Source organism: Lucilia sericata, unplaced genomic scaffold (genome assembly GCF_015586225.1).
Source record: "Lucilia sericata isolate MDLA Ls3-8-SP2 unplaced genomic scaffold, ASM1558622v1 Contig002038F_arrow, whole genome shotgun sequence".
NCBI classification, from domain to species: Eukaryota; Metazoa; Arthropoda; class Insecta; order Diptera; family Calliphoridae; genus Lucilia; species Lucilia sericata.
The window spans coordinates 1-27,188 of record NW_023995900.1 but is presented as its reverse complement, the minus strand read 5'-3'; the positions used below and the strand labels follow the sequence as shown (position 1 = coordinate 27,188).

Here is a 27,188-nt window from a genome sequence, read left to right as displayed (position 1 = left end):
GCTAAAAACAGAGTTGTTTTTATCCCCCATACACGGTGAGAAATTAAATGGTTAAATTTTATAAAGCCAACAATAATATTTGTAAGTTATGGCGCCAAAACGATATTTGTTTACGAATAATAAGAGCAAAAGATGTAATTGATTGCATTCAACAGTTGTGAAATTGATTTCTTATAGATACGTTGTACAATATTTAATTAAAGTGGTTTTTTTTAGGTAAAAATTAAGTGTTTTTTAAATAAATCAATGTATTTTGTTTAAACTAAAGTGTTTGAATTTAAATCATGTGAAGGATAGATTGAGTTTGATATTAATTGCATTATGAAGGTGGATTTCTGAAAATAAAGGTAAATTTTTATTTTTAAATATAATTAAGTGATTTTGAACATTTCTGAAGAGTTTATCAATAAATTAATGAAATTTATCTTTAACTTATAACATAAATAACAATAAATTAATGAAATTTATTTTATAAAAAATCTAACGTTTTGTTGAATCTTTATGAGTCTTTATGATTACAATTGTCAGTTCACATCTGATATTCATAACGAACGGTAGTCTCAGCAACATAAGCGCACAGCAAATCTTTATACATATTAAAAATAAAGATAACACTATTGTTTTTGTAATTGCCTACACACGTTCTTATTGAACTCACACGTGATAGTCAATTTTTTAAATAGAAACTAATAACACACCACCTAAAATGGCCCCAGGGGCCAAAAAATCTAGGAACAAAAAGCGCAATGCTAAGATAAAGTCAACTAAACAACCAGGGCATGTTTATCCAAATATTCCATCTTCGTTGGGAAATAGATTTAGTATCCTGGGGGGTCAAAATGATATGGATGTAGCTCCAGCAACAAATATAAATGAAGTAAAGGAACGTAAGCCACCACCTATTGTAGTGGAAATCAATGTATCATTTTCCGAAATCCAAAATTTATTAGGTAAGGAATGCTTTTTTAAGCGTACTTCCATTGGTACCAAAGTATTCACTCCAAACCAGGCAGTATATAAAAGCTGTATGCAAACACTAAAGGAAAATCAAATTGAGTTCCATTCGTATAATTCGAAAGATAATAGGTTATACACCACCTTCTTGCATGGCTTACCTCGTATCAAAGCAGACGATATCAAATCCGAATTGGAGAGCTACAACTTGTCACCATCTGCTGTAACTGAAATTATTACCAAATTTAGCTCGGATAATAATGCAGTGTATAAGGTACAATTTATTCGAAAAAACTTTAATCCAAGTTCTTTAAAAAATGTGAGAACTATAGCTAACGTAATTATTACATGGAAAAAATACAGACCGAAGAAAAATGATAGACCAACACAATGTTGGAACTGTCTAATGTATGGTCATGGTGGAGAGCATTGTCATCGAGGTGCCGCTTGCATGATATGCGCAGAAAACCATCATACAAATGTTTGTCCATTTAATACAAATGAAAAGCGACCAGCTGTTTTTACTTGTTTTAATTGTAAAAAACATGGAAAAGAAAGAACTGATCATGCAGCAAACGACATAAATTGTCCACTACGTTCTCTTTATCTGGAGACGAGGGCAAGAGTAACAACTAAATCTCATAATAACAACAGAGTACAGCAAAATCTAAATACATTCCAATTCAACGGTGTGGAATTTCCCAACTTAGTCAATACAACAAGCCGCAACAATAATATAATGAATGCCAACGTTTCATACGCAAACCAGCTGAAAAATAATTCCGATCTGTTTAGTGTCGATGAACTTTTCGATATCTTTACAACTGCTATGGAAGATTTACAAAGATGTACATCAAAAGTGCAACAAATTAAAGTTGTTATGTCTATGGTAAAGTATGCTCATGGCTTACACTAATTCAAACGAATTTAAAATGCTTCATTTGAATGTTAATGGAATTTCATACTTTTCAAAATTAAAACAACTAGAAATATTGCTCGAAAGGGAAAATATAAAAATTGCTTCATTAAACGAAACATTTTTAACGGAAGGCATCAAACCCTTTTTAAAAAATTACTTTTTCTACAGAAACGACAGGTCAGATGGAAGAGGAGGAGGCGTCGCTTTACTGGTTCATAAATCTATAAAACATAAAAACTGCTTCACATTTAACACTAGATCTATTGAAAATATATCTATAGAAATAACAATAAATAATAGACCGATTGTAATAACTTCTGCATACTCGCCCCGTTATAACAATAATTTTTCTAATGATATTCATAAACTTACACCTTCAGCCAATGAATACATAGTTTTAGGAGACCTAAATGCTAAACATTCCGCCTGGAATTGTGCTACAAGTAACACAGCAGGTGTCATACTCAACAACATACAACAAACTTGTAACTTTTTCGTATACTACCCAAATAGTCCTACATTATACCCACATCAACGTAATAGACAACCGTCTACGGTCGATGTGGTAATTAGTAATTCCGCACTAAATATAGAAGTAAGAACGTTGGGTTACGAAATTCCTTCAGATCATCGTCCCATTATTTGCACCATAAAACGATCGAAGGCTTCAATTGCTGATATCAGTTACTATGATCATAGATTAACGAACTGGAACATATTTAAGAATTTTGTTGACAATCATATAGTATTCAATATAGATGATTACAATTCAAAGCAAACAATTGATAATGAAATTAACAAATTAACCAACATTATTTTAGAAGCAAGAAATGCATCAACTCCCAAAGTTACTCAACGAAACTATTTTGAATTGCCTGAGAACATCTGTAAATATATAAAACTAAGAAGAAGCTACAAAAGAAAAAGTCAAAGAACTTCAAATGCAGTTGAGAAACAATTTTACAATCAATATGCAAACCTTCTTACTAAAATGATAGATAAAAACATCAAAGCAGAACGCAATAATAAATGGTGTCAATTACTATCTAATTTAAAACCAGGAGATACAACTTTTTGGAGAATTAGCAGAAGTCTGCGAGAAAAAGATAAACACCAAATTCCATATATCAACTATGGAAATACCAAAATAACAGATGATAAGGAGAAAGCTGAAATTTTAGCAAATACATTTGTCCAAGCAAATAATCTTACCTCAAGCTACAAACATTCAATGGATAAATTCATTAACGCAAGAGTTAATGATTTTAGGAAGGAGAACCCATCTTCTGATTCCGCCATTTTTACAAATCTTGGAGAAATAACAAGTGTTGTGTCATCTTTAAAAGCCTCCAAATCACCTGGGTTTGACAATATCACTAATATACTTTTAAAGAACCTGCCAATTAAAGCGTTGAAATTGTTAGTCATTCTCTTTAACAGTTGCATTAAACTTAATTATTTTCCAAAAAATTTTAAAAACGCTAAGGTTATAGCTATAAATAAACCAAATAAGCCTAAAAACAGCCCTAACAGCTACAGACCTATTAGCTTGCTAAGCAATCTAGGTAAAATATTGGAAAAAATTTTGCATCATCGCCTAATTGAATTTGTATATTCAAATTCCATTGTTGCTAAAGAACAATTTGGGTTCAAAAAAGATCATAGCACTACTCACCAAATAAAAAGGATAAAAAATAAAATAATTGCTAATAAGAACAACAAAATATCAACGGGCCTTATCCTGCTAGATATAGAAAAGGCGTTTGATACTGTTTGGCATAACGGCCTTTTATATAAACTTTTACTTGCTAATATCCCGAAATATCTTAGTAAACTTATTGCTGATTTTATGGATGATAGAATTTTCAAAGTTGCAATTAAAAATACGACCTCATCTGACAAACATATTTCCACTGGGCTGCCACAAGGATCTGTTTTGTCACCACTCCTGTATTCAATATATACATCCGACTTTAAAGTTCCGAAGTACATGCAAACTGCATATTACGCAGATGATACCGCTTTAATTACTTCAAGCAAGAGTACCGGTGCTCTCTTAAAGAAAATGGAAAAAGGACTTGTAAGTTGCAACAAATATTTTCACAAATGGAAAATCAAAATAAATCCAATTAAGACTCAGGCTATAATTTTCCCATTCAACAAATCCCCTAAAAGATTGGCCCGGCGTCCCTTGTTAATAGGAAATAATGTTATAAATATACAAAACGATGTAAAATATTTGGGGGTTACGTTGGACAAAAAACTTATATTCAAACGGCATATCAACGAAATCTGCAAAAAAGCAATTAAAGCTTTTAGAGCCCTATGGCCATTGCTAAATAAACGTTCATGTCTGAACATGAAAAATAAGAATCTTCTATTTAAAAGTGTTATAAGACCCATATTAACATATGCATGTCCTGTATGGAGTACTGCAGCTAACTGTCACTTAAATCGTTTGCAAGTTATTCAAAACAAATGTCTCAAAATGATATATAACAAACACTGGAGATACCCAACATACCTTATCCATGAAGAAACTGGTTACGAAAGAATTACTGATTATATAAAAAGAATTAAAAACAAGTTTTATGAAAAAATTGAAAGTTCTTCTTATCCCATGATTAGTGTTTATAAACCGGTTAACCGGTTAACCGAAAAACCGGTTTTTATTGCATATTTCGGTTTTTCGCAAACCGGTTTTTTAAAACATTGGTTTTCGGTTAACCGGGTTATCCGGTTTTTAAGTCTCGGTTAACCGGTTTCAAAAAAATCTAATTTTTAGTACAAAATTTTATGTTTTCTTTGATATTTTATTGTGATTTTTAAAAATTTTGGATAGATAATTTTAAACATTATTTTCCGTTTGTGCATATGAAAACAGACCTAAGATTGTTAAACAAATATTATCTATATACTTACTTGTTTACTGCGTGAGTATAGTAAAAATCGAGAAGTTTCTCAAACGTTCTCAAAACGGACTTTATTTATCGAAACATAAGGATTGTTGTTGCCGTCCGAGAACTTATGCTGCTGGGGTTTTTCACAAACTGTAATGGCGCTTAGGTTGATTGACAGGAAGTCAGAATGACACCTGTCAATATTCCTAAGCGTCATTCACAGTAATTTGAACAACCACAGGCGTAGTGAGTGGAGGGAGGTCACTGTCTATGTCGAGACAATCGTCGCGAACCTGAACACTGTTTATAGTTCTGGGCATAATTTTTGCTATTGATATATATGGTCAATTTATCCCTCGTATGGCAACTTCCATATACCTAACGAATCAATAATATCTTCAGATCTATATAAGTTTGTTTTCTTATGATATATTAATGTACATATCTATACTAAAAAATGCAAATATCTTATTAAGTAATTTATAATATTTCGCAAAATGACATTTTTCAACTATATATTATAATATTTTAAAGATTTCCAAACATTTCGGTTAACCGGTTTAACCGGTTTTTTATACTCGGTTAACCGACAAACCGGTTTTTTAGAAATGGTTAATTTTCGGTTAACCGAAAAACCGGTTTTTCCAAAAGTCGGTTTTTTATAAACACTACCCATGATAAGAGAATGTGTAGAAATTATACAAAGTTAAATGCAAATCACCAAATCGAAAATGATATGTTTATACGGTGCTATTACAACTAATAGCACAACTTTAAACCTATATAATTTTTCTTCATATTTGAATTCATTTAAAATCATATAAAGGTTTTTCCCATTTTACCTTAGAAAAGATTATAATGTAAAAAAAAAATATTGTAAATATCACTAGTCAATTCATTATTTGTTGTAATATCTATATAAAGATAAGATCTCATTTGTAAATATTTAGTAAGTAAAGATGTAAATAAAGGAAGATTATACAATTCAATTCAATTATGATTACAATTGACAATTAAATAAGGTTATGTACAACAACAAGACCGGAAATAGTCTTCCAAATTACATAAATGTTATAAATTAACATTTAAATTGAATTAATTATTTTGAGTAATTAAATATTTACTTGTGAGTTTTTTGTCAAAATTAAAGAAACAATTTTGAATTTTTCAAATTTGTTATGTTGCATTTCTAGAAAGATAAAAATATATATTTTTAAAGGATTTTTTAATAAAATATATACAAAATGGAGAAAAACATCCCAAAGGTAAGTTTTTTAATAAAATAAAACTGAAATCAATAATATTTACCTTTTTTTTTCCATGCAGAGTCATGATGAATCTTGTATTTCCACTACGGGTACACCCACATCCCAACATTATTCTGATTCTTTGGATAATAATCTGAAATATATAAAGTAAGTTTTTATTATTAAGCTTATGAAATAGAATTTATATAAAAATACAATTTTTAGTTTAAATTTCGTAGATAATTCAGAGTCTTCGAGCCCGGCGAAAGAAGCTTTCTTGGAGTATCAAAAACTACAAAATTGTAAGTGTAAGTTTGTAGAACTTTAGTATAACATTTAAAGATTATTTGAGAATGTTTTCAGCCAGCCAGGAACAAACTAGATTTGAGAAGAAACCATTACCCAATAAAATATTGCCCACCGCTTTGCCTTTAAATGGTTTGGATAAGAACAAAAGTGAAAAGCAAATTATTCCCCTGCAGGAAAAAACTCTATTAGAAATGGGCTATAAAGCCAATGAGGTTGAAGGCTGGGAAAATATTGTACAACCGCCCAAAGAAGATCTTTATAAACTGTTAAAGAATATGATAGAGAAACATATCAAACCTAGTGTTCAGATACGCATTGGTGAGGTTACCTTCAATTGTCACATGATGGTGTTGCAGTGTTATTCAGATTTTTTCATGGAATGGAATAATGAAATTTTAATACAATTACCGGAGGAAAAAATAACTCCTGCTGCCTTTATGATGGTCTACGATTGGATGTTGTCCTCACAGCCCTTAGTACAGAGAGAAGGCATATTGGAACTGTTTAATGCGGCCAATTTCTTGCGTATTAAAGAATTGATTAATCAATGTTGGTTATGTCTGGATGATGATGTACGTTTTAGGGAAGATACTGCCTTTTTGTTGTATTTGGAGGCTCGTAATTATGGCTTGGAAAGTTTGGAAGAATTAATGCTAATGCGCATTTGTAAATTCTTCTTAACGCTGGTGGCATCCAAAGAATTTTTAACTTTAAACTGCAAAGAGGTTGTTAAACTATTAAGTTCAAATACTATAGGGGTAAATTCTGAAATAGAGGTGAGTTTTTTATGTAAAAAGAAGAAGAAAGGGGTTAAGTTAATTTCACTAATTTTAGATATTCATGTCCGTGGTAAGATGGTTAAGTTACAATTGGCAGGAGCGTGAAAAATATACATTAGAGTTAATAAAATGTGTGCGTTTCAGTTTAATACCTCCCTGGTTTTTGGTAACCCTAAATAAAAACACCGATTGCCTTGAAATAGATCGTATAATAGAAAATCCTGAAGTTAAGGAAATGATAAGTGATGCCGTAACGTAAGTTTTCCTGAAAAAAAAAACTTCCGAATTGCTATTAATTTTTTCCCCAAATACCTAGTTACACTACCACCCAATTTTATTATGGTGAAAATCGTGAAGAATTCTTACACTTCCTAGAGCGTTATGAATTAACGGAGCCCATGCAACGTCAATGGGTTTTCGATAAGGAGTGTAACTATCATCGTCGTCTCGACTGCCCGAATATGGAGTATGTTACTTATAAATCATTTTTGGAATATTTGGAAATGATTCGCTCTATAGGCAAAGATTATTGGCGTTCTTTGGAAATGGATAAGGGTGCGGAGAAGTCTATAAATTGGTTTTTACGTACTAATTGTCGTAAAACAACGGAACCAAATCTAGTATGTTGAAATTGTTAAAAATGTTTTTTTTTGTAAATTTAAAAACAAAATTATTTGTGAAAATAAATATTTGTTTTTTTAATTATATTTTCTAACAGAAGTTGTTTAATTTTCCAGGCCACTGTATTTACTAAAAAGAGTCGTGACCAGGGTATACAATGTGCAAGTAGTTTGAAATATCGTAAAAGTAAAGGTACAAACATATGTATATATTTGAATACATCTTGAATAAGATTAAGTACATATAGCTGTTTTAAACTCGAGGCTATAGACTATGCTTTAGTCGTGATCTATTCTCTAGTCGTGACTTCAGACTATTCCATAGTAGAGACTATACACCTTGTTATAGAAGTTATAGAAAATTCTGTAGTCAAGACTAAAGTAGACTGTGGTTGACACTATTATGTAGTCGACACTGTAGACTATTCAATAGCAGAGACTGTAGACTATGCTATAGTCGAGGCAATAGACTATTCTATAGTCGTAACTATAAACTAATCTATAGTCGAGGATATAGACTACTCCATAGGAGATGCTGTGGACTATTCTATAGTAAAAACTATTGACTATTCTGTAGTCGAGATTATAGATTATTATATATTTCATTCTATACACTATTCTATAGTCGATTACAAACTATTCTATAGTCGAGACTATAGTTTATGCTATAGTATAGTCAACACAATATATAGTTCTTTAGTCGACACTATAGACTATTCTGTAGTCGACACTATGGACTATTAAATAGTCCTTTTTTGCTTTGATCTCCTTATGTATTATATTCTAGTTACAGATTCATATGTATGCATATAATCAATTGTTTCTATAATCTTCTTTTATTTAACAATTTCTGACCCAATAAATAACATAATACTCTACATTATTAAATATGTATTTACTTCACATTTCATTCTTTTTTCCTTCTAGAATGCAATAAAACAAATTCAATTCACAACAATGTTAGTGGTAAAAAATCTGTACATCTCACGCCTCGGGGACATCCAAGATATGTGCCAGCAACAATAACGACAATAACAACAAGCAACCAAACAATAAATTCTATAAATAATGATACTACAACGGAAGCGGAAACAACGGTAGATTTTAAATATCCCGAAGAATCAGATGATGTTGAACAGAATTTTCATGTAAATGTAGAAAAACAACCGGAAACTATATTATATGATGACAATAATCAACAACAGCAGCAACAACTAAAAACGGAAGTAAATGAACAACAACAGCAACAACAACAATACATCATCGATAGTTATCCCTTAAAGCATAAATTCTCCAATAACATAGATAATGATAAAAAAATACATCACCAGCAACATCAATTGCTGTCAAAACCATATCACATAATAAAAAAACAACAAGAAAAAACACTCTTGTTGCAACACAATAAAACAAACAACACTCACAACAACAAATGTTGTACAGTGATTTATAAACGTGATGACGACGATGACAACGATAGTTTAATGGCTGATGTTAACGGTGATTGTTACACAGGACAGCAGGAGGAACATCAACAGCAGCAACAACAAAAACAATGTATTATTGGTGATAATCATGATGTCGAAAACATAAAACATAATATTATTGTTGGTGGCTGCAATGTTAATGAAGATTTACTGGATTCTGGAGAAAAACAAACAACTTCTACTTTCATTGATGATTTGACAAGGTAAGGGGAAGCAAAAGGGTGGGCTAGTTAATTGTTTCTCTATTTCTAAAGATATTCTTGTTAATAGTAAGAGATTCTATATGGCAGCTAAAGTAGGTCATGTCAAATAATTATTAGAATATTTTTTGTTCCAATGTATGAAAGTGAACTAATTAGACTATAGACTAATCTACGGTCAAGACTATAGACTAATTTGTAGTCAAGACAATAGACTAATATATAGTCAAGACTATAGACTAATCTGTAGTCAAGACTATAGACTAATCTATAGTCAAGACTTTAGACTAATCTATAGTCAAGACTATAGACTGATCTATAATAAAGACTTTAGACTAATCTATAGTCAAGACAATAGACTGATCTATAGTCAAGACTATAGACTAATCTATAGTCAAGACTATAGACTAATCTATAGTAAAGACTATAGACTAATCTATAGCCAAGACTATTGAATAATTCATAGTCAAGACTATAGACAAATCAATAGACAAGACTATAGACTAATCTCTAGTCAAGACTATAGACTAATCTATAGTCAAGACTATAGACAAATCTACAGTCAAGACTACAGACAAATCTACAGTCAAGACTATAGATTAATCCTTAGTGAAGACTATAGACTAATCTATAGTCAAGACTATAGACTAATCTATAGTCAAGACTATAGACTAATCTGTAGTCAAAACTATAGACTAATCTATAGTCAAGACTATAGACTAATCTATAGTCAAGACTATAGACTAATCTATAGTCAAGACTATAGACTAATCTGTAGTCAAAACTATAGACTAATCTATAGTCAAGACTATAGACCAGGGGTCGGCAAACTACGGCTCGCGAGCCAAAGGCGGCTCTTTGGATGTGGAGCTGTGGCTCTTTAGTTTCATAAACACTTTCTTATTTATAAAAAACCATTTATATATTTTAAAAAATTTCGGAATTGATTAACGAGCAGTGTTTGTTAAAATTAACAAAACAATTCGCAAACGTTTCTACAATATACACAACTTTTCATCTTTGTTTAATCGTTCTGTACGTAAGCAAAATAAAGCAAATTCTTTTTGGGCGAGAAAGAACGAAAACAAAACAATTAGTTTTCAGTAATTTCCTTGCTTTTATTTACCCTTGTGCCATTTGGAATTGGTACTGGATCTCTAGAAATGCAGTTGATCAATTTAAAAAGTAAAGCTTTGGTTGTGGAAAATTGTCAAAGTTTAAAAGCCAGTTGATAGAGTTAGGTAAAAAGCCAACTAGCAGTTGAAAGTTTAGAGTCGTTTGTGAAACTTTAAACAACAAGTTGTGATCCAAAGTTTTTAAAGCCATATAAACCTCTCTCTCCCACTGAATTCCATGTATAAGGTAATATTGTAAGAAAATGTTTAATTCTTTAAATGTTTAATTGAAAAGTTCACTATAAACGAAAGGGGCATCATGAGCGCTCCTACGAAGATAAGATGTAAATCATGATCATACATTCCGAAATTTTCATGTTTTTCGAATTAAAAGATATTTTTTGGAAATTGAAAGTATCGTAATTAATTAATTAATAATGTGGAGAGTTTGGATACAGTTAAATACTAAAAACTTGAAAACCTCAATATTTAAATATTGCATGTTTTAGAAACGTTTTACAGTGATCTATAAAAGATTTATATATTTTCGACATAAAATGTTTGGCTATAAGTAAGGGACCAGAAAGCGTATTATGGACCCATCCTTACAGAATTTGGTACAGATATTTTTGTTTCTATAAATTTGTTTATGACGAATTTCACAACTATGCTGGTATTATTAAGCCTGTTATGAGCGTTAAAGTCATTTTCTGAAGAAGAATTTGCGGGTATGCGGGTATGGTTAACAATGAACTGATCATTAAAAAATTTTGGAGAGAGAGATTTTTCTTCCTATAATACTTGTTAGAGTCATTTTCCGAAGTAGACCTCATAAAAGGGGATTGGTCAATTATGTTCGGATCGTCTTAAAATTTGGTCGAGAAATTTTGTTCTTATAAAACTTGTTTGTGTCAAATTTCGTCGCTTACTGCTATTATTAGGTCACTTAAGAGCGATAGGGTAATTTTCTAGTGGTGATCTTATATGGTGGAAGGATCAATTATGAGTCGATAGTCACCAAATTTGGTGAAGAGATTTTTGTTCTTGTTTGTGTTGAATTTAGTCATAATACAGCAATTATTAAGACAGTTATGAGCGTTAAAATCAAATTTGGAAGATAGATATTGGTTCTTATAAAAGTTGTTTATTTTGAATTTCGTTGAAATATTGCTACTGTTAAGTCAATTATGATCGTTAGTCATTTTCTGAAAAGGACCTTATATTGGGATTGGTAAAATATGGTTCGATGTCCGCAATACATCACAATATAATTTTTGTATGCATAAAAAAACTTTATCTTGATTGCCGCCAAATTAATATATTACTTTATGCTGTATTATCTGCGTCATCAATTTTCGTTATTTTTACATTTCCTGATATGCTTCGAAAAGCCTTTTAAATTATAGCACTGTCGCCCTACTCTAATAAACTTCTATATTTTTATAAAACGAGTCTTTAAAAAATGCATTCGAATGACACATAAAAATTCAAAAAGTATTTGTAGTCAAAAATCTATAAGAAAGATTCCTTGCATAATGTCCTGTAGATAATTAAATCAAAAATTATGTTTTTGAAGTGAATTAAAAAAATATTTCGTCATATGAAATCCAAAAAGCCCTAAGTTACATTGAACAAATTTTTTAGGAGAAGCAAAAAACCGTTTTGCTTACGGAGATATGAAACATACGCCCTTGAGAATTTGTATTTTTCTTAAACCCAAAAGAGCGTAAGTTACATTAAAAATAGTAAGTTTTAACATTTTCAACTAAATTCAAATCTGGTTTTGTTGGTCAAATAGGCCGAAAAAATCATAAAGCTTCTTTGTTTTTATAAAGATTTTCGGAAATTGGAATTTTTCTTTGAAAAAATTCTAAAACTGTTAAAATAATCTCTATATTACAAGGATTCGCTAAAAGTGCCATTTTTGTTTAAATTGACTTTTAACATTTCACAGTTTCGAAGTTAAAAATTTAAAAGAATTTTAAAATTTTCATGAATTTTAAGGTAATTTTAGAACATAACCTTTTAAAATTTTCTTTGATAGGGACGCTGATTTTAATTGTGGGAGTGTAAAATTTAGCAGGAACATATATTTTGATACGGTGCGTTATAATCAATCAAAAAGTCGATTTTGATTTTTTTGTAACTTTGGATTTCATATGACGATTTGTAAAGTTTTAATAAACAAAAATTTTGTGGCTCTTTTAAAACACATGTTTTGTAAACTGTAAATTTTGGCTCTTCCAACTCAAAAGTTTGCCGACCCCTGCTATAGACTAATCTATAGTCAAGACTATAGACTAATCTATAGTCAAGACTATAGACTAATCTATAGTCAAGACTTAAGACTAATCTATAGTCAAGACTATAGACAAATCAATAGACAAGACTATAGACTAATCTCTAGTCCAGACTATAGACTAATCTATAGTCAAGACTATAGACAAATCTACAGTCAAGACTATAGACAAATCTACAGTCAAGACTGTAGACAAAGCTACAGTCAAGACTATAGACTAATCTATAGTCAAGACTATAGGTAAATCTATAGACAAGACTTTAGACTAATCTATAGTCAAGACTATAGACAAATCTACAGTCAAGACTATAGACTAATCTATAGTGAAGACTATAGGTAAATCTATAGACAAGACTTTAAACTAATCTATAGTCAAGACTATAGACAAATCTACAGTCAAGACTATAGACTAATCTATAGTCAAGACTGTAGACTAATCTATGGTCAAGACTAAAGACTAATCTATAGTCAAGACTATAGACTAATCTATAGTCAAGACTATAGACAAATCTATAGACAAGACTATAGTCTAATCTATAGTCAAGACTATAGACTAATCTATAGTCAAGACTATAAACTAATCTATAGTCAGGACTATAGACTAATCTATAGTCAGGACTATAGACTAATCTATAGTCAGGACTATAGACTAATCTATAGTCAAGACTATAGAATAATCCATAGTCAAGACTATAGACTAATCTATAGTCAAGACAAATCTATAGTCAAGACAAATCTATAGTCAAGACTATAGACAAATCTATAGACAAGACTATAGTCTAATCTATGGTCAAGACTAAAGACTAATCTATATATAGACTAATCTATGGTCAAGACTAAAGACTAATCTATATATAGACTAATCTATAGTCAAGACTATAGACTAATCTATAGTCAAGACTACAGACTAATCTATAGTCAAATGTATAGACAATACTATAGACAAGACTATAGACTAATCTATAGTCAATACTATAGACTAATCTATAGTCAAGACTATAAACTAATCTATAGTCAGGACTATAGACTAATCTATAGTCACGACTATAGAATAATCTATAGTCAAGACTATAGAATAATCTATAGTCAAGACTATGGACTAATCTATAGTCAAGACTATAGACTAATCTATAGTCAAGACTATAGACAAATCTATAGACAAGACTATAGACAAATCTATAGACAAGACTATAGACTATAGTCTTGACTAGAGATTAGTCTATAGTCTTGTCTATAGACTAATCTATAGTCAAGACTATAGACAAATCTACAGTCAAGACTATAGACAAATCTATAGTCAAGACCATAGATAAATCTATAGACAAGACTTTAGACTAATCAATAGTCAAGACTATAGACAAATCTACAGTCAAGACTATAGACTAATATATAGTCGAGACTATAGACTAATCTATAGTCAAGACTATAGACTAATCTATAGTTAAGACTATGGACTAATCTATAGTCAAGACTATGGACTAATCTATAGTCAAGACTATAGACTAATTTATATACAAGACAATAGACTAATCTATAGTCAAGACTATAGATTTATCTATAGACAAGATTATAGACCAATCTCTGGTTAAGACTATAGACCAGTCTATAGTTAAGACTATATTATGTATACTAAATACTATAGACCAATCTATAGTCAAGACTAAAATCAATTTTCTTTTGTTGTTCAATTGACATGTTCTTCTTTAATCTCTTCAAAAGTTATTATTTCCTATGCTTTTGTATGTATGTGTGTAAAGGTCCTAAAATATTAACTAACCAGAGACGTATGTATACTAATATTTGCTCTAGAAAAATATTGATTAAATAAAATAACATTCCGCTTATTGCCCCTTTAAACGCTACTGATACTGTTAGCAATTGCTGTTATTATTCATTTTTCATTTCATTTTCGTTGACAGAATTTCAAATCACAAAATACTAGTGTTTGGTGGCATCGATCCTTATTGTTTGCATTGTCAACATGTGCAACAGCATCATCAGAAGCTGCAGCAGCAGCATCACCTACACCAACAGCAATCATACAGACTACAAAAACAACTAGAACGACTACAACGGAAACGTGTACTTTCAATTGATAGCATCATCATGAATACTCGTAGTCATACTCACTACTACTCTTCACATCCTTCACGTACACATCCGTTGCAAACTGAAACTCAATCGCACACCATCAACGTTGTTGCCAATAAAAATTTGGAAAATTTTGGCGACCATGTGTTGTTTTACGATATTGATGCCATGGAATGGCGACACTTATCCCATATACCATTTGGTTCGCGTCATCATCATGCAGTTGTTGTTTGCAATGGTCTAATTTATGTTATTGGTGGCACGAGGACAGCATGGGGTTGTACGAAAAAATCGGTTAGTATCTTTGCCTTTTTTTTCTCTTTTATTTCTTTATCTATGAGAATTCTTTTTAAATTTGTTAAACGTACAGTGGTATTAGTTGGTACTTAGTATAAAGTTTGCATAGGCAGGATTTAAAGGAATGATTTTGATTAACTTTAAAATTATCGCTTTTGAAATATCTTACGTTTTTTTTAGGTATTATATTAAATAGGCTCTTTTATTCACTTAATGTTCGATGTTTGGTGAAACTTGAATATTTCTGTAAAATTTCGATATTTTGGTGAAACTTTGATATTTAAGGAGAATTTTGATTTTTGGAGAAATTCCGATATTTCGTTCAAATTTTAAAATATATCTATATATTAATGATCAATGGAACTTATAACTGGTTTAAAGTAAAGTTTGCAACCGTTAACGTTAAGCTATCCTTACCGCTAAAATACTTATTCAGCACTACTGCCGTTACAGCTAAAATACCAATTACCGTTATCGCTAAAATACCGATACCTACATAAGCCTAAATACCAATACCGTGTACTACCTTTTCTGCCTGTAAGAAGAGAAAGTATGACAGGGAATGTGGAAAAGACAGAATAGAGAGGACAGAGAGGAATAGTGGTGAATCCGTCAAAGAGAAGAACCAGACATACATTTTCTTCATCCTCATTTGACAATTCCTACAGAAGTCGTTGAAAAGAAGACCAATGCGTCTAGCGTGTTTACCAAATCGCTTACCTAGTTTTAGTCTACGAATACCAAGAAGATAGTTAGACCTGCATGGGTGTATATGCGGCAGCAGCGGACTAGCTAATCGGTCACGAGCAATTGAATAGCATTTATCAATAATCTGTGTCTTTAAGCGTGGTTCCAAGTCTTGCCAAAGTGTCAGCAATGTTATTACCATACGTACTCTCGTGTGCCCTGACCCAAATTAGGGTGATGTTCGAATGTGTCGTTGAGAGACGTCCGGCATTCATGGAATGTTAGTTAGTAGGTTAGTTAGTTAGTTAATTAGTTAGTTAGTTAGTTAGTTAGTTAGTTAGTTAGTTAGTTAGTTAGTTAGTTAGTTAGTTAGTTAGTTAGTTAGTTAGTTAGTTAGTTAGTTAGTTAGTTAGTTAGTTAGTTAGTTAGTTAGTTAGTTAGTTAGTTAGTTAGTTAGTTAGTTAGTTAGTAGTTAGTTAGTTAGTTAGTAGTTAGTTAGTTAGTTAGTTAGTTAGTAGTTAGTTAGTTAGTTAGTTAGTTAGTTAGTTAGTTAGTTAGTTAGTTAGTTAGTTAGTTAGTTAGTTAGTTAGTTAGTTAGTTAGTTAGTTAGTTAGTTAGTTAGTTAGTTAGTTAGTTAGTTAGTTAGTTAGTTAGTTAGTTAGTTAGTTAGTTAGTTAGTAGTTAGTTAGTTAGTTAGTTAGTTAGTAGTTAGTTAGTTAGTTAGTTAGTTAGTTAGTTAGTTAGTTAGTTAGTTAGTTAGTTAGTTAGTTAGTAGTTAGTTAGTTAGTTAGTTAGTTAGTTAGTTAGTTAGTTAGTTAGTTAGTTAGTTAGTTAGTTAGTTAGTTAGTTAGTTAGTTAGTAGTTAGTTAGTTAGTTAGTTAGTTAGTTAGTTAGTTAGTTAGTTAGTTAGTTAGTTAGTTAGTTAGTTAGTTAGTTAGTTAGTTAGTTAGTTAGTTAGTTAGTTAGTTAGTTAGTTAGTTAGTTAGTTAGTTAGTTAGTTAGTTAGTTAGTTAGTTAGTTAGTTAGTTAGTTAGTTAGTTAGTTAGTTAGTTAGTTAGTTAGTTAGTTAGTTAGTTAGTTAGTTAGTTAGTTAGTTAGTTAGTAGTTAGTTAGTTAGTTAGTTAGTTAGTTAGTTAGTTAGTTAGTTAGTTAGTTAGTTAGTTAGTTAGTTAGTTAGTTAGTTAGTTAGTTAGTTAGTTAGTTAGTTAGTTAGTTAGTTAGTTAGTTAGTTAGTTAGTTAGTTAGTTAGTTAGTTAGTTAGTTAGTTAGTTAGTTAGTTAGTTAGTTAGTTAGTTAGTTAGTTAGTTAGTAGTTAGTTAGTTAGTTAGTTAGTTAGTTAGTTAGTTAGTTAGTTAGTTAGTTAGTTAGTTAGTTAGTTAGTTAGTTAGTTAGTTAGTTAGTTAGTTAGTTAGTTAGTAGTTAGTTAGTTAGTTAGTTAGTTAGTTAGTTAGTTAGTTAGTTAGTTAGTTAGTTAGTTAGTTAGTTAGTTAGTTAGTTAGTTAGTTAGTTAGTTAGTTAGTTAGTTAGTTAGTTAGTTAGTTAGTTAGTTAGTTAGTTAGTTAGTTAGTTAGTTAGTTAGTTAGTTAGTTAGTTAGTTAGTTAGTTAGTTAGTTAGTTAGTTAGTTAGTTAGTTAGTTAGTTAGTTAGTTAGTTAGTTAGTTAGTTAGTTAGTTAGTTAGTTAGTTAGTTAGTTAGTTAGTTAGTTAGTTAGTTAGTTAGTTAGTTAGTTAGTTAGTTAGTTAGTTAGTTAGTTAGTTAGTTAGTTAGTTAGTTAGTTAGTTAGTTAGTTAGTTAGTTAGTTAGTTAGTTAGTTAGTTAGTTAGTTAGTTAGTTAGTTAGTTAGTTAGTTAGTTAGTTAGTTAGTTAGTTAGTTAGTTAGTTAGTTAGTTAGTTAGTTAGTTCGTTCGTTCGTTCGTTCGTTCGTTCGTTCGTTCGTTCGTTCGTTCGTTCCGTATTCCAGTAAAGTTTATATATATCACTCTTTTACATTCTGTTTACAAAATATGTTCCAGTAGTTACTTCCCTTTATGTGTGTGTGTTCCATGCTTTATCTCTTTGGATCCTCTAGCCTATATACATACACGTTTTTCATTTCTATTTGAATCCCCTTCCTCACATGCAAGTTGTTTCTTTCCGTCTAAGGATATTATCATGTTTGCTGTCATATATTTGTTGCTGTTCTTCTGTTATGGATGTTATGTTTTCGTTATTTGAAAAGTTTTTTTCTTCTGCTTGAAGTTTTTTCTATTTTTCAATTTATTTGTTAAATTTTGTTTTTATTTTTATTGCTAATAATGTTATTAGCAATATGTACCAACTGTACCATTTGTTTGTTCAGTTTTTTTTTGGTAGCCATACATATGTTTTTTATGACTGTTTAATCTTCTTTAAGTCCTTAATAAATTTCTAAAAATTAAATTATTTTATACTCGTATATTATAGTCAGTAGACTTGTCCATAGACTATTCAATAGATTAGTCTATAGAAATGTCTATAGGCTGTACAATAGTCTAGTCCATTTACTATTTAAAAAACTTGTTAACAGACTATTCAATAGACTAGTCTATAGATTGTCTATTATTAGACTCATTGTTTATTATTAGACTAGTCAATAAACTAGTCCATTTACTAGTCCATAGACTATTCAATAAAATAGTCCATAAATTAGTTAATAGACTAGTCCACAGACAAGTCCATATTTAAAATAGTCTAAAAAATATTGAAAGGGCGGTCCATAGACTAGTCCATAAACTAGTCAATAGTCTAGTACATAGACTAGTGAATAGACTTGTCTATACATTAGTCGGTAGAGTAGTCCTTAGACTAGTCAGTAAAATAGTCCTTAAACTTGTCAATAGGCTAATTAATAAACTAGACTAGAATGAAGTTGGAATAAGGACTTTGTTACAATTCCCCCATATCATTTCCTCAAAATGTATAACTTAAATGAATGATAGTTGCAAGTGACATTAGTATATGGCACAATATGAAGGCTGATGAGGAGTCGTAGCGGACCTGAAAATGCATTCTATTCTGCTGTAGTATCAACAATATGTTGTAATTGTAACTATTCATTACAGTTTGGAAATAAATGTATCCGCAAGTGGGACTCGAACTCAAGCCTGTAGAATTTCCATACCTGATTCCCAAAATAAACTAAATAACCAACTCATGCCTTCATTAACTCTTCACAAATTGAACATTTTCATAAATAATTAACACGAAAATTGGTGTTCATTTTTCCCAATAGGTTTTTGAAAAATCCATTTGGTGTTTTAACCCTCAAACCGTTAAATGGACTTTAGAAACTAATTTGCCTGAATCGCGCAGAGATTTTGCCGTAATTGCCATAGATAATGAAACAAACACATTGTGTATTGAAATGCTAGAAGCACATGGCAAGGGGTTTTATGTCATTGGTGGTGAGGGGGTTAATGGCAATCCACTTAGTTCAGTGTGGTTTTACAATATCAAACGTAAAATATGGATAAAGGTATGTGTTCGTTCTTAATTAACATTTGTATAAAATTCAATTTTTTCAATTTCAATTTTTGGGCATTTTAAATAATTAAAAATTGCCTTCATTAGTAGAAAAATTTATAAATGATTTTTTTTTTTGTGTGTGGCCACTGGTTTATTTCCATTTGCTTCCACACTAAATATGGAAAAAAAAAAATATGTTTGTGTGTTTGTTGTTGAAAAAATAGAAACCTTCATTGAATATGGGACGTTATGGCTTAGCTGCTGCCATGGTAAATAACGAGATTTGGGTAGCAGGCGGTATAATCAATGACAATACTGTTGGCATTTGTGGCAACGGCAGCAGCCACCGAGAAACTATAAATGCTACAACAACAACAACAACAGCAGCAACAAAAACAACAACACATATAATCACCGATACAATAGAAATTTACAATTTAAAATGTACACATGGTGAAATATTGGCCAATAATCAAACAAAAGAATTCTCGAATTGTGGTAGTAGTCGTCGATGTAAAGAAGAAGAAGGAGGAGATGGTGAAAGCGATGAGGATGAAGTAGAAGTAGTTATTGGGGATTCTAATATAAATTGTGAAAATTTGAAAAGTAGACCGGAGAATGTTGCTGCTACTGTCAATGTTGATTGTAATGTAGGCCAATGGATTAAATCTAAGCTGCATTTACGTTTACCCCGGTAAGAGGATTATTGGTTATTCCCAGTTATTTGTGTTTTATTTTTCTTTTTATTTTTGCTTACTTTTCATTGAAAATGAAATGTAATGGATTTCATTTTTTTACTTCACAACGTAAACATATTTATAATCTATTAGTTTTGTTTTTGCAATGCGAAGATGCTAAGGAATTGATATTGAAATGTGGATTACTTGCTGTCCCAATAAGGATAAATAGATACTTAAGGGTATAATTTTAGTTGCCTAAGTTTGTCTTTTTATTTTATTTTTAAAAGTAGCAATTTATCAAGTACAGTTGGCTTCATGTCAGAAACCCAATCATTTTCGAAATACTACAAGTACCAGAGATTGATAACCAGAGATTGACAACTTTTATCATCCTTTCCTGTTTGTTGTCCCAAGTAGGGAGGTATGAACCGAATATTTCATTACCAATAAGTTCGAGTTCGAACATCGGTTCAATCCACTGTTCTTAACATTCCCACTTTCGCTGATTCCTAAACAACAATTAACAGAGTTATAGATTTACCTATCGATTACCGTAAACAGAATCTAAAGACTCTTCCAGCGTTCTGTTTACAAACAAATGAGGTGTTTAACCTTCTTAAATTTGTTCAATTGACAATATCAACGCCCTTAAATCAGTGGGTTATCTTGTAGAGTACATCATTTGAATAATTCCCATCAGAGTCATATCGATCTGTCCTTACAAATCAATTATACATACATATGTTTAACCCTACTTTCTACAGATCGAACGGTTAATTGAATCCATCACGAATATTCTAAATCTGTCACAATTCTCTCTCAACTCTCCCGATGAATCAATAAGGTGCTTCACCTTACTTTCCACTGATCTAACAGTAAATTGAATTCATCACGATTTCTCTAAGTGATAGTTCAGAGGTTTTTTATCTAAACTAAGTTCTGGACTAAGTTGTTCTAAAGAATTCAAAAGATATTTTGACTTCAATTACCAACACTCTTGGCCTAATATGCTTCGTTTTAATATACGTCATACGAATACTTCTTCCCCATCAGTTTCATTTCGATCATCCTTGGGGGAAACATTATTCAAATGCTTCTTTACATCAGTTTCATTTTGACTGTTGACAGTCACGCGATGGAGTCCATGCACAGGTTTCTTTGCATTCTTAATCATGGAGGCATGATTTTCATCACATTAGCTTTCTTTTCGCGAACCCTTAGAAGCACTAGCTGAAAAAAACACCAGAAAGAGTCACATATTGTCCATGAACATTATGACTCAGCAAAAAGTTTCAGTCCATAGGTTACCAAGAGTCCATATGTTAAAAAAGCTTAAACAGATGTTGGAAATACACAAGATATTATCGGCATTTCTTAACCTCCATGGATATTTTTATATAGGGAACCCAAAGATCAGTTTCATTTCCATATGCGTATCTCTTTATGGATTTCCTAACAGCGACTCTTAATTGAACTGGCTGGTAGGGTCGCTGTTAACTGAAACCCATTAAATACCTCACTCTATGATGTATTTCTTTCACAGTTCGCTCCGAAGATCTGGGTTCTTTGAAAGTTTGAACAACATTCTCCAATTCTTCATAACTTCTTTTACAGCATGCCAGGTAGGATCCAGGATCTTATCCAGGTGGGGCTGATATTTCCTAGTGTCGTTCTTTATCTTCTATATCATGCGATCTGCCAAATGAGACAGAGTATTTCCTTCACGTCGCCTTGTCGGTAAAGTTTAGACAGATCGACTAGAACCAAAATTATAATCATTACAAATTACAAAGAACAGACCGGTCCATGGTTTACTATTAAGAGTTTACACTTAAGAGTGGGAATTGATTTAGTACTTAGTTTATAGTCAATAGACTGTGCTATAGACAATCCCATAAATAAATCCAAAGATTAATGCATAGATAAGCTCTTAGACTTGACACGTCTATTGACTAGCCTAATCATTGACAAGTCTCTATACTTTTCTATGGACCAGTCTATTGATTATTCCATGAACAAGTCTGTTGACAACTCTAGGAGCTTGTCTATTAAATGGTTTATAAACTGGTCTATATATCTGATAGTTAATGGAGTAGTTTCCATATTAGTATGTGGACTAGTTTACTAACCAGTCTATAGACTAGTAATAGTTCATTAGATTAATATATTTACTAGTCTAAGGCGCAGTCTGTTGAATATTCTATAAGCTAGCCTATTGACTAGTCCGTATATTGATACATTGATTAATCTATATATTAATTAGTCTATTGAGTACTACTGAAAGAAATACAACAGTATTGAATTTTCCATCTCTGTGTTTTATTAAAAGTTTAGTTTGTTTGTTGTGAAAAATCATAACAAACAATGTCAATCTAGCGTTTTTAGAACAATTTTTAGTGGAGTGAAGAAAAATCATTTTTTCAATTGTTTGTTTTTGCTAAGATTCAGTAAAAGGCGCATTACTAACTTTGTTTATAAACAGAAACTTGTATTTGTTTTGCAAAATGGCGTTCGCGTACTTTTTATACCCTACACCACTATAGTGGGGAGGGTATTATACGTTTGTGCTGATGTTTGTAACACACAAAAATATTGGTCCTACACCCACCTTTAAGTATACCGATCGACTCAGAATCACATTTTTAGTCGATTAAGACATGTCCGTCCGTCCCTCTGTCCGGCTGGCTGGTTGGCTGGCTGTCTATGTAAACCTTGTGCGCAAGGTACAGACCGCAATTTTCAAGATAATTTGATGAAATTTGGACCAAGCATGTTTTTTGGCACAAGGACGAAGTCTATTGAAATCGGTCCATTATTTCACCTAGCCCCCATACAACCGTACCTTCCGATTTGGGCTTTTTATGCCATAATTACGTCAAATATGCTATTATCTCTCTAAAAATTGGCACAAGTTTTATATAAGTATAAATGACACTGCAGATTTTCGTAATGATCGGCCCTTATTTGACCCTAGCCCCCATACAAACCCCCCATCAAAAAATGTCTTAAACGTCTAAAATTGACTTGTAACCATTTGTATCGCAATGAAACTCAACATAATTAACTATTATTTAACAATATATCCTTTTCCCAAATTTAATGAGGATCGGCCCATGTTTGACCTATTCTCCTATATAAAGCCTCATTTAGAAAATTTGTTTTTATCAATAAATTTCTTAAATACTTTGGAATTAATTTAAAATTCAACATAAAAGTTTCTTTGTGAAAAATTAAAATTTTTAAAATATACTCATGGTGTAGGGTATTATATGGTCGGCCATGCCCGACTATACTTTCCTACTTGTTAGAATGTTGTTTTGCTTGAGAGCAATTAAAAATTACTCTTTATCATAAAGTTACTGCATATTTTTTCTGGAAAGTACGCGAACACACCTAATATCTAATTTAAGACAAATTTCGATTAATTCTTTATCCAGCTGACAGGACACATAAAAAATACCAAACTTTACAACATTTTACAAGAATGTCCTCAAAAATTTTAAAGTAATTTTTATACAAAGCACGAAACTGTTATGATCAAATTATAAGGTTTCATTATTTTCTTTTGTGTTAAAGATTCCATATTATCAAAGCTAATAATATAACATTTTATGTTTTAAAATAAAAATTTTTATTGAGTTTTCTTATCAAAACTTTAATGAAACTGTCTGCCAAGCTGGAAAAGAAATAATATTCCGTTATGCTTTATTTTTGTGAGTTTTTTTTTTTGTTGTTTTGCAGACTTTTTGGCAAATTTTGTAAAATGTCAAATGGACAATTGTATTTGGTGGGTGGTATTGGTTTTAATGACCACCTCAATGAGCTGACATCCTTGACGGATATTGATGTGTTTAATGAGGAACAGCATAAATGGGAACATGTTGGTGACCTAAATTTGGCCAGGTATGTATGTTCAAGAGTTTTTTATACGTATAGAATACGTCATTAAACACAGGAAAATAAAAATCATTAAAAGCAACCCACTAAAGGTTACTTTCAGGCTACACAACAAAAACATGAGTAAAGCAGCATAAAAACATTAAAAAGTCATTAATTAAACGTTTATTTTTTTTCGTTAAACATTTTTTGTATGCTTTGTTTTTTTTCCTTTGCATAAACAAATGTTATTGTTGTTTGTGTTATTGTCATTGCATGTTATAGACATGGTCATGATGTTGCCACACTTAATGACCATTGTATTGTTGTTATTGGCGGAGTGTCAACATTTGAGAAATGTACTTTAAATAAAGTGGAAACTTTTTGCACAAAAACACGCAAGTCTCTTAAGAATCTACCGGATTTACCATGGCCAGTGTCCGGATGTGCGGCAGTAACAATAGATTGATGTCAAAACAATTGGGAAAAAAATGAAATATGTTTTTCTTGTTTTTGTAGTTTTTGAATTGTTTTGTAACAAAACTTTAGTTTTTCTTTGTTGTTTTGTCGTTAAATGTACTATTTCAATTGTTGTTGTGTAGAGAAATATTTCTTAAATTAAATTTTTATGTTTTAATAATAAGTTTTTCTTTTCCGTTAAATAATTTAGAATATGCGTATAGAAAGAGGAAAGTTTTTAATATGTGTTCCTACTTATTTCGAACTTTTCTTGTTTCATTCTTTCTGTCCTATTAAACTTCTGCACAGTGTGAGTTTGGTGGTTTCATCCAGGTACTTTAGTACTTTTTACTCTAGTCTATAGTCTAGTCTATAGTCTAGTCTATAGTCTAGTCTATAGTCTAGTCTATAGTCTAGTCTATAGTCTAGTCTATAGTCTAGTCTATAGTCTAGTCTATAGTCTAGTCTATAGTCTAGTCTATAGTCTAGTCTATAGTCTAGTCTATAGTCTAGTCTATAGTCTAGTCTATAGTCTAGTCTATAGTCTAGTCTAGTCTAGTCTATAGTCTAGTCTATAGTCTAGTCTATAGTCTAGTCTATAGTCTAGTCTATAGTCTAGTCTATAGTCTAGTCTATAGTCTAGTCTATAGTCTAGTCTATAGTCTAGTCTATAGTCTAGTCTATAGTCTAGTCTATAGTCTAGTCTATAGTCTAGTCTATAGTCTAGTCTATAGTCTAGTCTATAGTCTAGTCTATAGTCTAGTCTATAGTCTAGTCTATAGTCTAGTCTATAGTCTAGTCTATAGTCTAGTCTATAGTCTAGTCTATAGTCTAGTCTATAGTCTAGTCTCTAGTCTATAGTCTAGTCTATAGTCTGTCTATAGTCTAGTCTATAGTCTAGTCTATAGTCTAGTCTATAGTCTAGTCTATAGTCTAGTCTATAGTCTAGTCTATAGTCTAGTATAGTCTAGTCTATAGTCTAGTCTATAGTCTAGTCTATAGTCTAGTCTATAGTCTAGTCTATAGTCGTCTATAGTCTAGTCTATAGTCTAGTCTATAGTCTAGTCTATAGTTAGTCTATAGTCTAGTCTATAGTCTAGTCTATAGTCTAGTCTATAGTCTAGTCTATAGTCTAGTCTATAGTCTTTTTTAGTCTATAGTCTAGTCTTATAGTCTAGTCTCTAGTCTAGTCTATATGTCTAATAGTCTATTAGTTCTATTCTATAGTTCGCTATGTCTAGTCTAAGTCATGTCTATAGTTAGTCTTAGGTCTAGTCATAGTCTAGTCTATAGTCTAGGTCTATAGTCTAGTCTATAGTCTAGTCTAAGTAGTCTATGTTATAGTCTATATCTAGCTATAGTCTAGTCTATAGTCTAGTCTTAGTCTAGTCTAGTAGGTCTATAGTCTAGTCTATAGTCTAGTCTATAGTCTAGTCTATAGGTTCTAAGTCTATAGTCTAGTCTATAGTCTAGTCTATAGTCTAGTCTATAGTCTAGCTTCTAGTCTAGTCTATAGTCTAGTCTATAGTCTAGGTCTATAGGTCTAGTTCTATAGTCTAGTCTATAGTCTAGTCTATAGTCTAGTCTTATAGTCTAGTCTATAGTCTAGTCTATAGTCTAGTGCTATAGTCTAGTCTCTCGTCTAGCTCTAGTCTAAGTCTATAGTCTAGTCTTAGTCTATCTAGTAGTCTAGTCGATAGTCTAGTCTATAGTCTAGTCTATAGTCTAGTCTATAGTCTAGTCTATAGTCAGTCTATAGTCTAGTCTATAGTCTAGTCTATAGTCTAGTCTATAGTCCTAGTCTATAGTCTAGTCCTATAGTCCTAGTCTATAGTCTAGTCTATAGTCTAGTCTATAGTCTAGTCTATAGTCTAGTCTATAGTCTAGTCTATAGTCTAGTCTATAGTCTAGTCTATAGTCTAGTCTATAGTCTAGTCTATAGTCTAGTCTATAGTCTAGTCTATAGTCTAGTCTATAGTCTAGTCTATAGTCTAGTCTATAGTCTAGTCTATAGTCTAGTCTATAGTCTAGTCTATAGTCTAGTCTATAGTCTAGTCTATAGTCTAGTCTTAGTCTAGTCTATAGTCTAGTCTATAGTCTAGTCTATAGTCTAGTCTTAGTCTAGTCTATAGTCTAGTCTATAGTCTAGTCTAGTCTAGTCTAGTCTAGTAGTCTAGTCTATAGTCTAGTCTATAGTCTAGTCTATAGTCTATTCTATAGTCTAGTCTTAGTCTAGTCTAGTAGTCTAGTCTAGTCTAGTCTAGTCTATAGTCTAGTCTATAGTCTATAGTCTAGTCTATAGTCTAGTCTATAGTCTAGTCTATAGTCTAGTCTATAGTCTAGTCTATAGTCTAGTCTATAGTCTAGTCTATAGTCTATAGTCTAGTCTATAGTCTATAGTCAGTCTATCGTCTATAGTCTAGTCTATAGTCTAGTCTATAGTCTAGTCTATAGTCTAGTCTATAGTCTAGTCTATAGTCTAGTCTATAGTCTAGTCTAGTCTAGTCTATAGTCTAGTCTATAGTCTAGTCTATAGTCTAGTCTATAGTCTAGTCTATAGTCTAGTCTATAGTCTAGTCTATAGTCTAGTCTAGTCTAGTCTATAGTCTAGTCTATAGTCTAGTCTATAGTCTAGTCTATAGTCTAGTCTATAGTCTAGTCTATAGTCTAGTCTATAGTCTAGTCTATAGTCTAGTCTATAGTAGTCTATAGTCTAGTCTATAGTCTAGTCTATAGTCTAGTCTATAGTCTAGTCTATAGTCTAGTCTATAGTCTAGTCTATAGTC

General features: G+C 31.3%; 2 protein-coding genes across 5 annotated transcripts; both read left to right on the top strand.

The window, feature by feature from the left end:
- Positions 1 to 844: 844 nt before the first annotated feature.
- On the top strand, positions 845 to 2,760 carry LOC119613268. The gene is made up of 2 exons (XM_037969262.1): positions 845 to 1,843; positions 2,042 to 2,760. Exons 1-2 carry the CDS (start codon positions 845 to 847, stop codon positions 2,090 to 2,092), a joined length of 1,050 nt encoding a protein of 349 aa, XP_037825190.1. The 3' UTR covers positions 2,093 to 2,760.
- Positions 2,761 to 5,919: 3,159 nt separating this feature from the next.
- LOC119613271 lies at positions 5,920 to 24,439 on the top strand. Of its 4 annotated transcripts, none has more exons than XM_037969269.1 (13): positions 5,920 to 6,038; positions 6,100 to 6,188; positions 6,246 to 6,322; positions 6,384 to 7,105; positions 7,164 to 7,363; positions 7,425 to 7,728; positions 7,846 to 7,921; positions 8,656 to 9,418; positions 14,749 to 15,214; positions 19,155 to 19,397; positions 19,612 to 20,081; positions 23,809 to 23,970; positions 24,229 to 24,438. In XM_037969269.1, the coding sequence occupies exons 1-13, from the start codon at positions 6,018 to 6,020 to the stop codon at positions 24,410 to 24,412; spliced, it is 3,777 nt and encodes a 1,258-aa protein (XP_037825197.1). In that variant the 5' UTR covers positions 5,920 to 6,017; the 3' UTR covers positions 24,413 to 24,438. The 4 variants fall into 4 exon arrangements, with proteins under 4 accessions (XP_037825197.1, XP_037825194.1, XP_037825196.1 ...); XM_037969266.1 differs by having other exon boundaries at positions 5,970 to 6,038; positions 6,363 to 7,105; positions 24,229 to 24,439; XM_037969268.1 differs by having other exon boundaries at positions 5,970 to 6,038; positions 6,246 to 6,328; positions 24,229 to 24,439.
- The last annotated feature ends 2,749 nt before the right edge of the window (positions 24,440 to 27,188 follow it).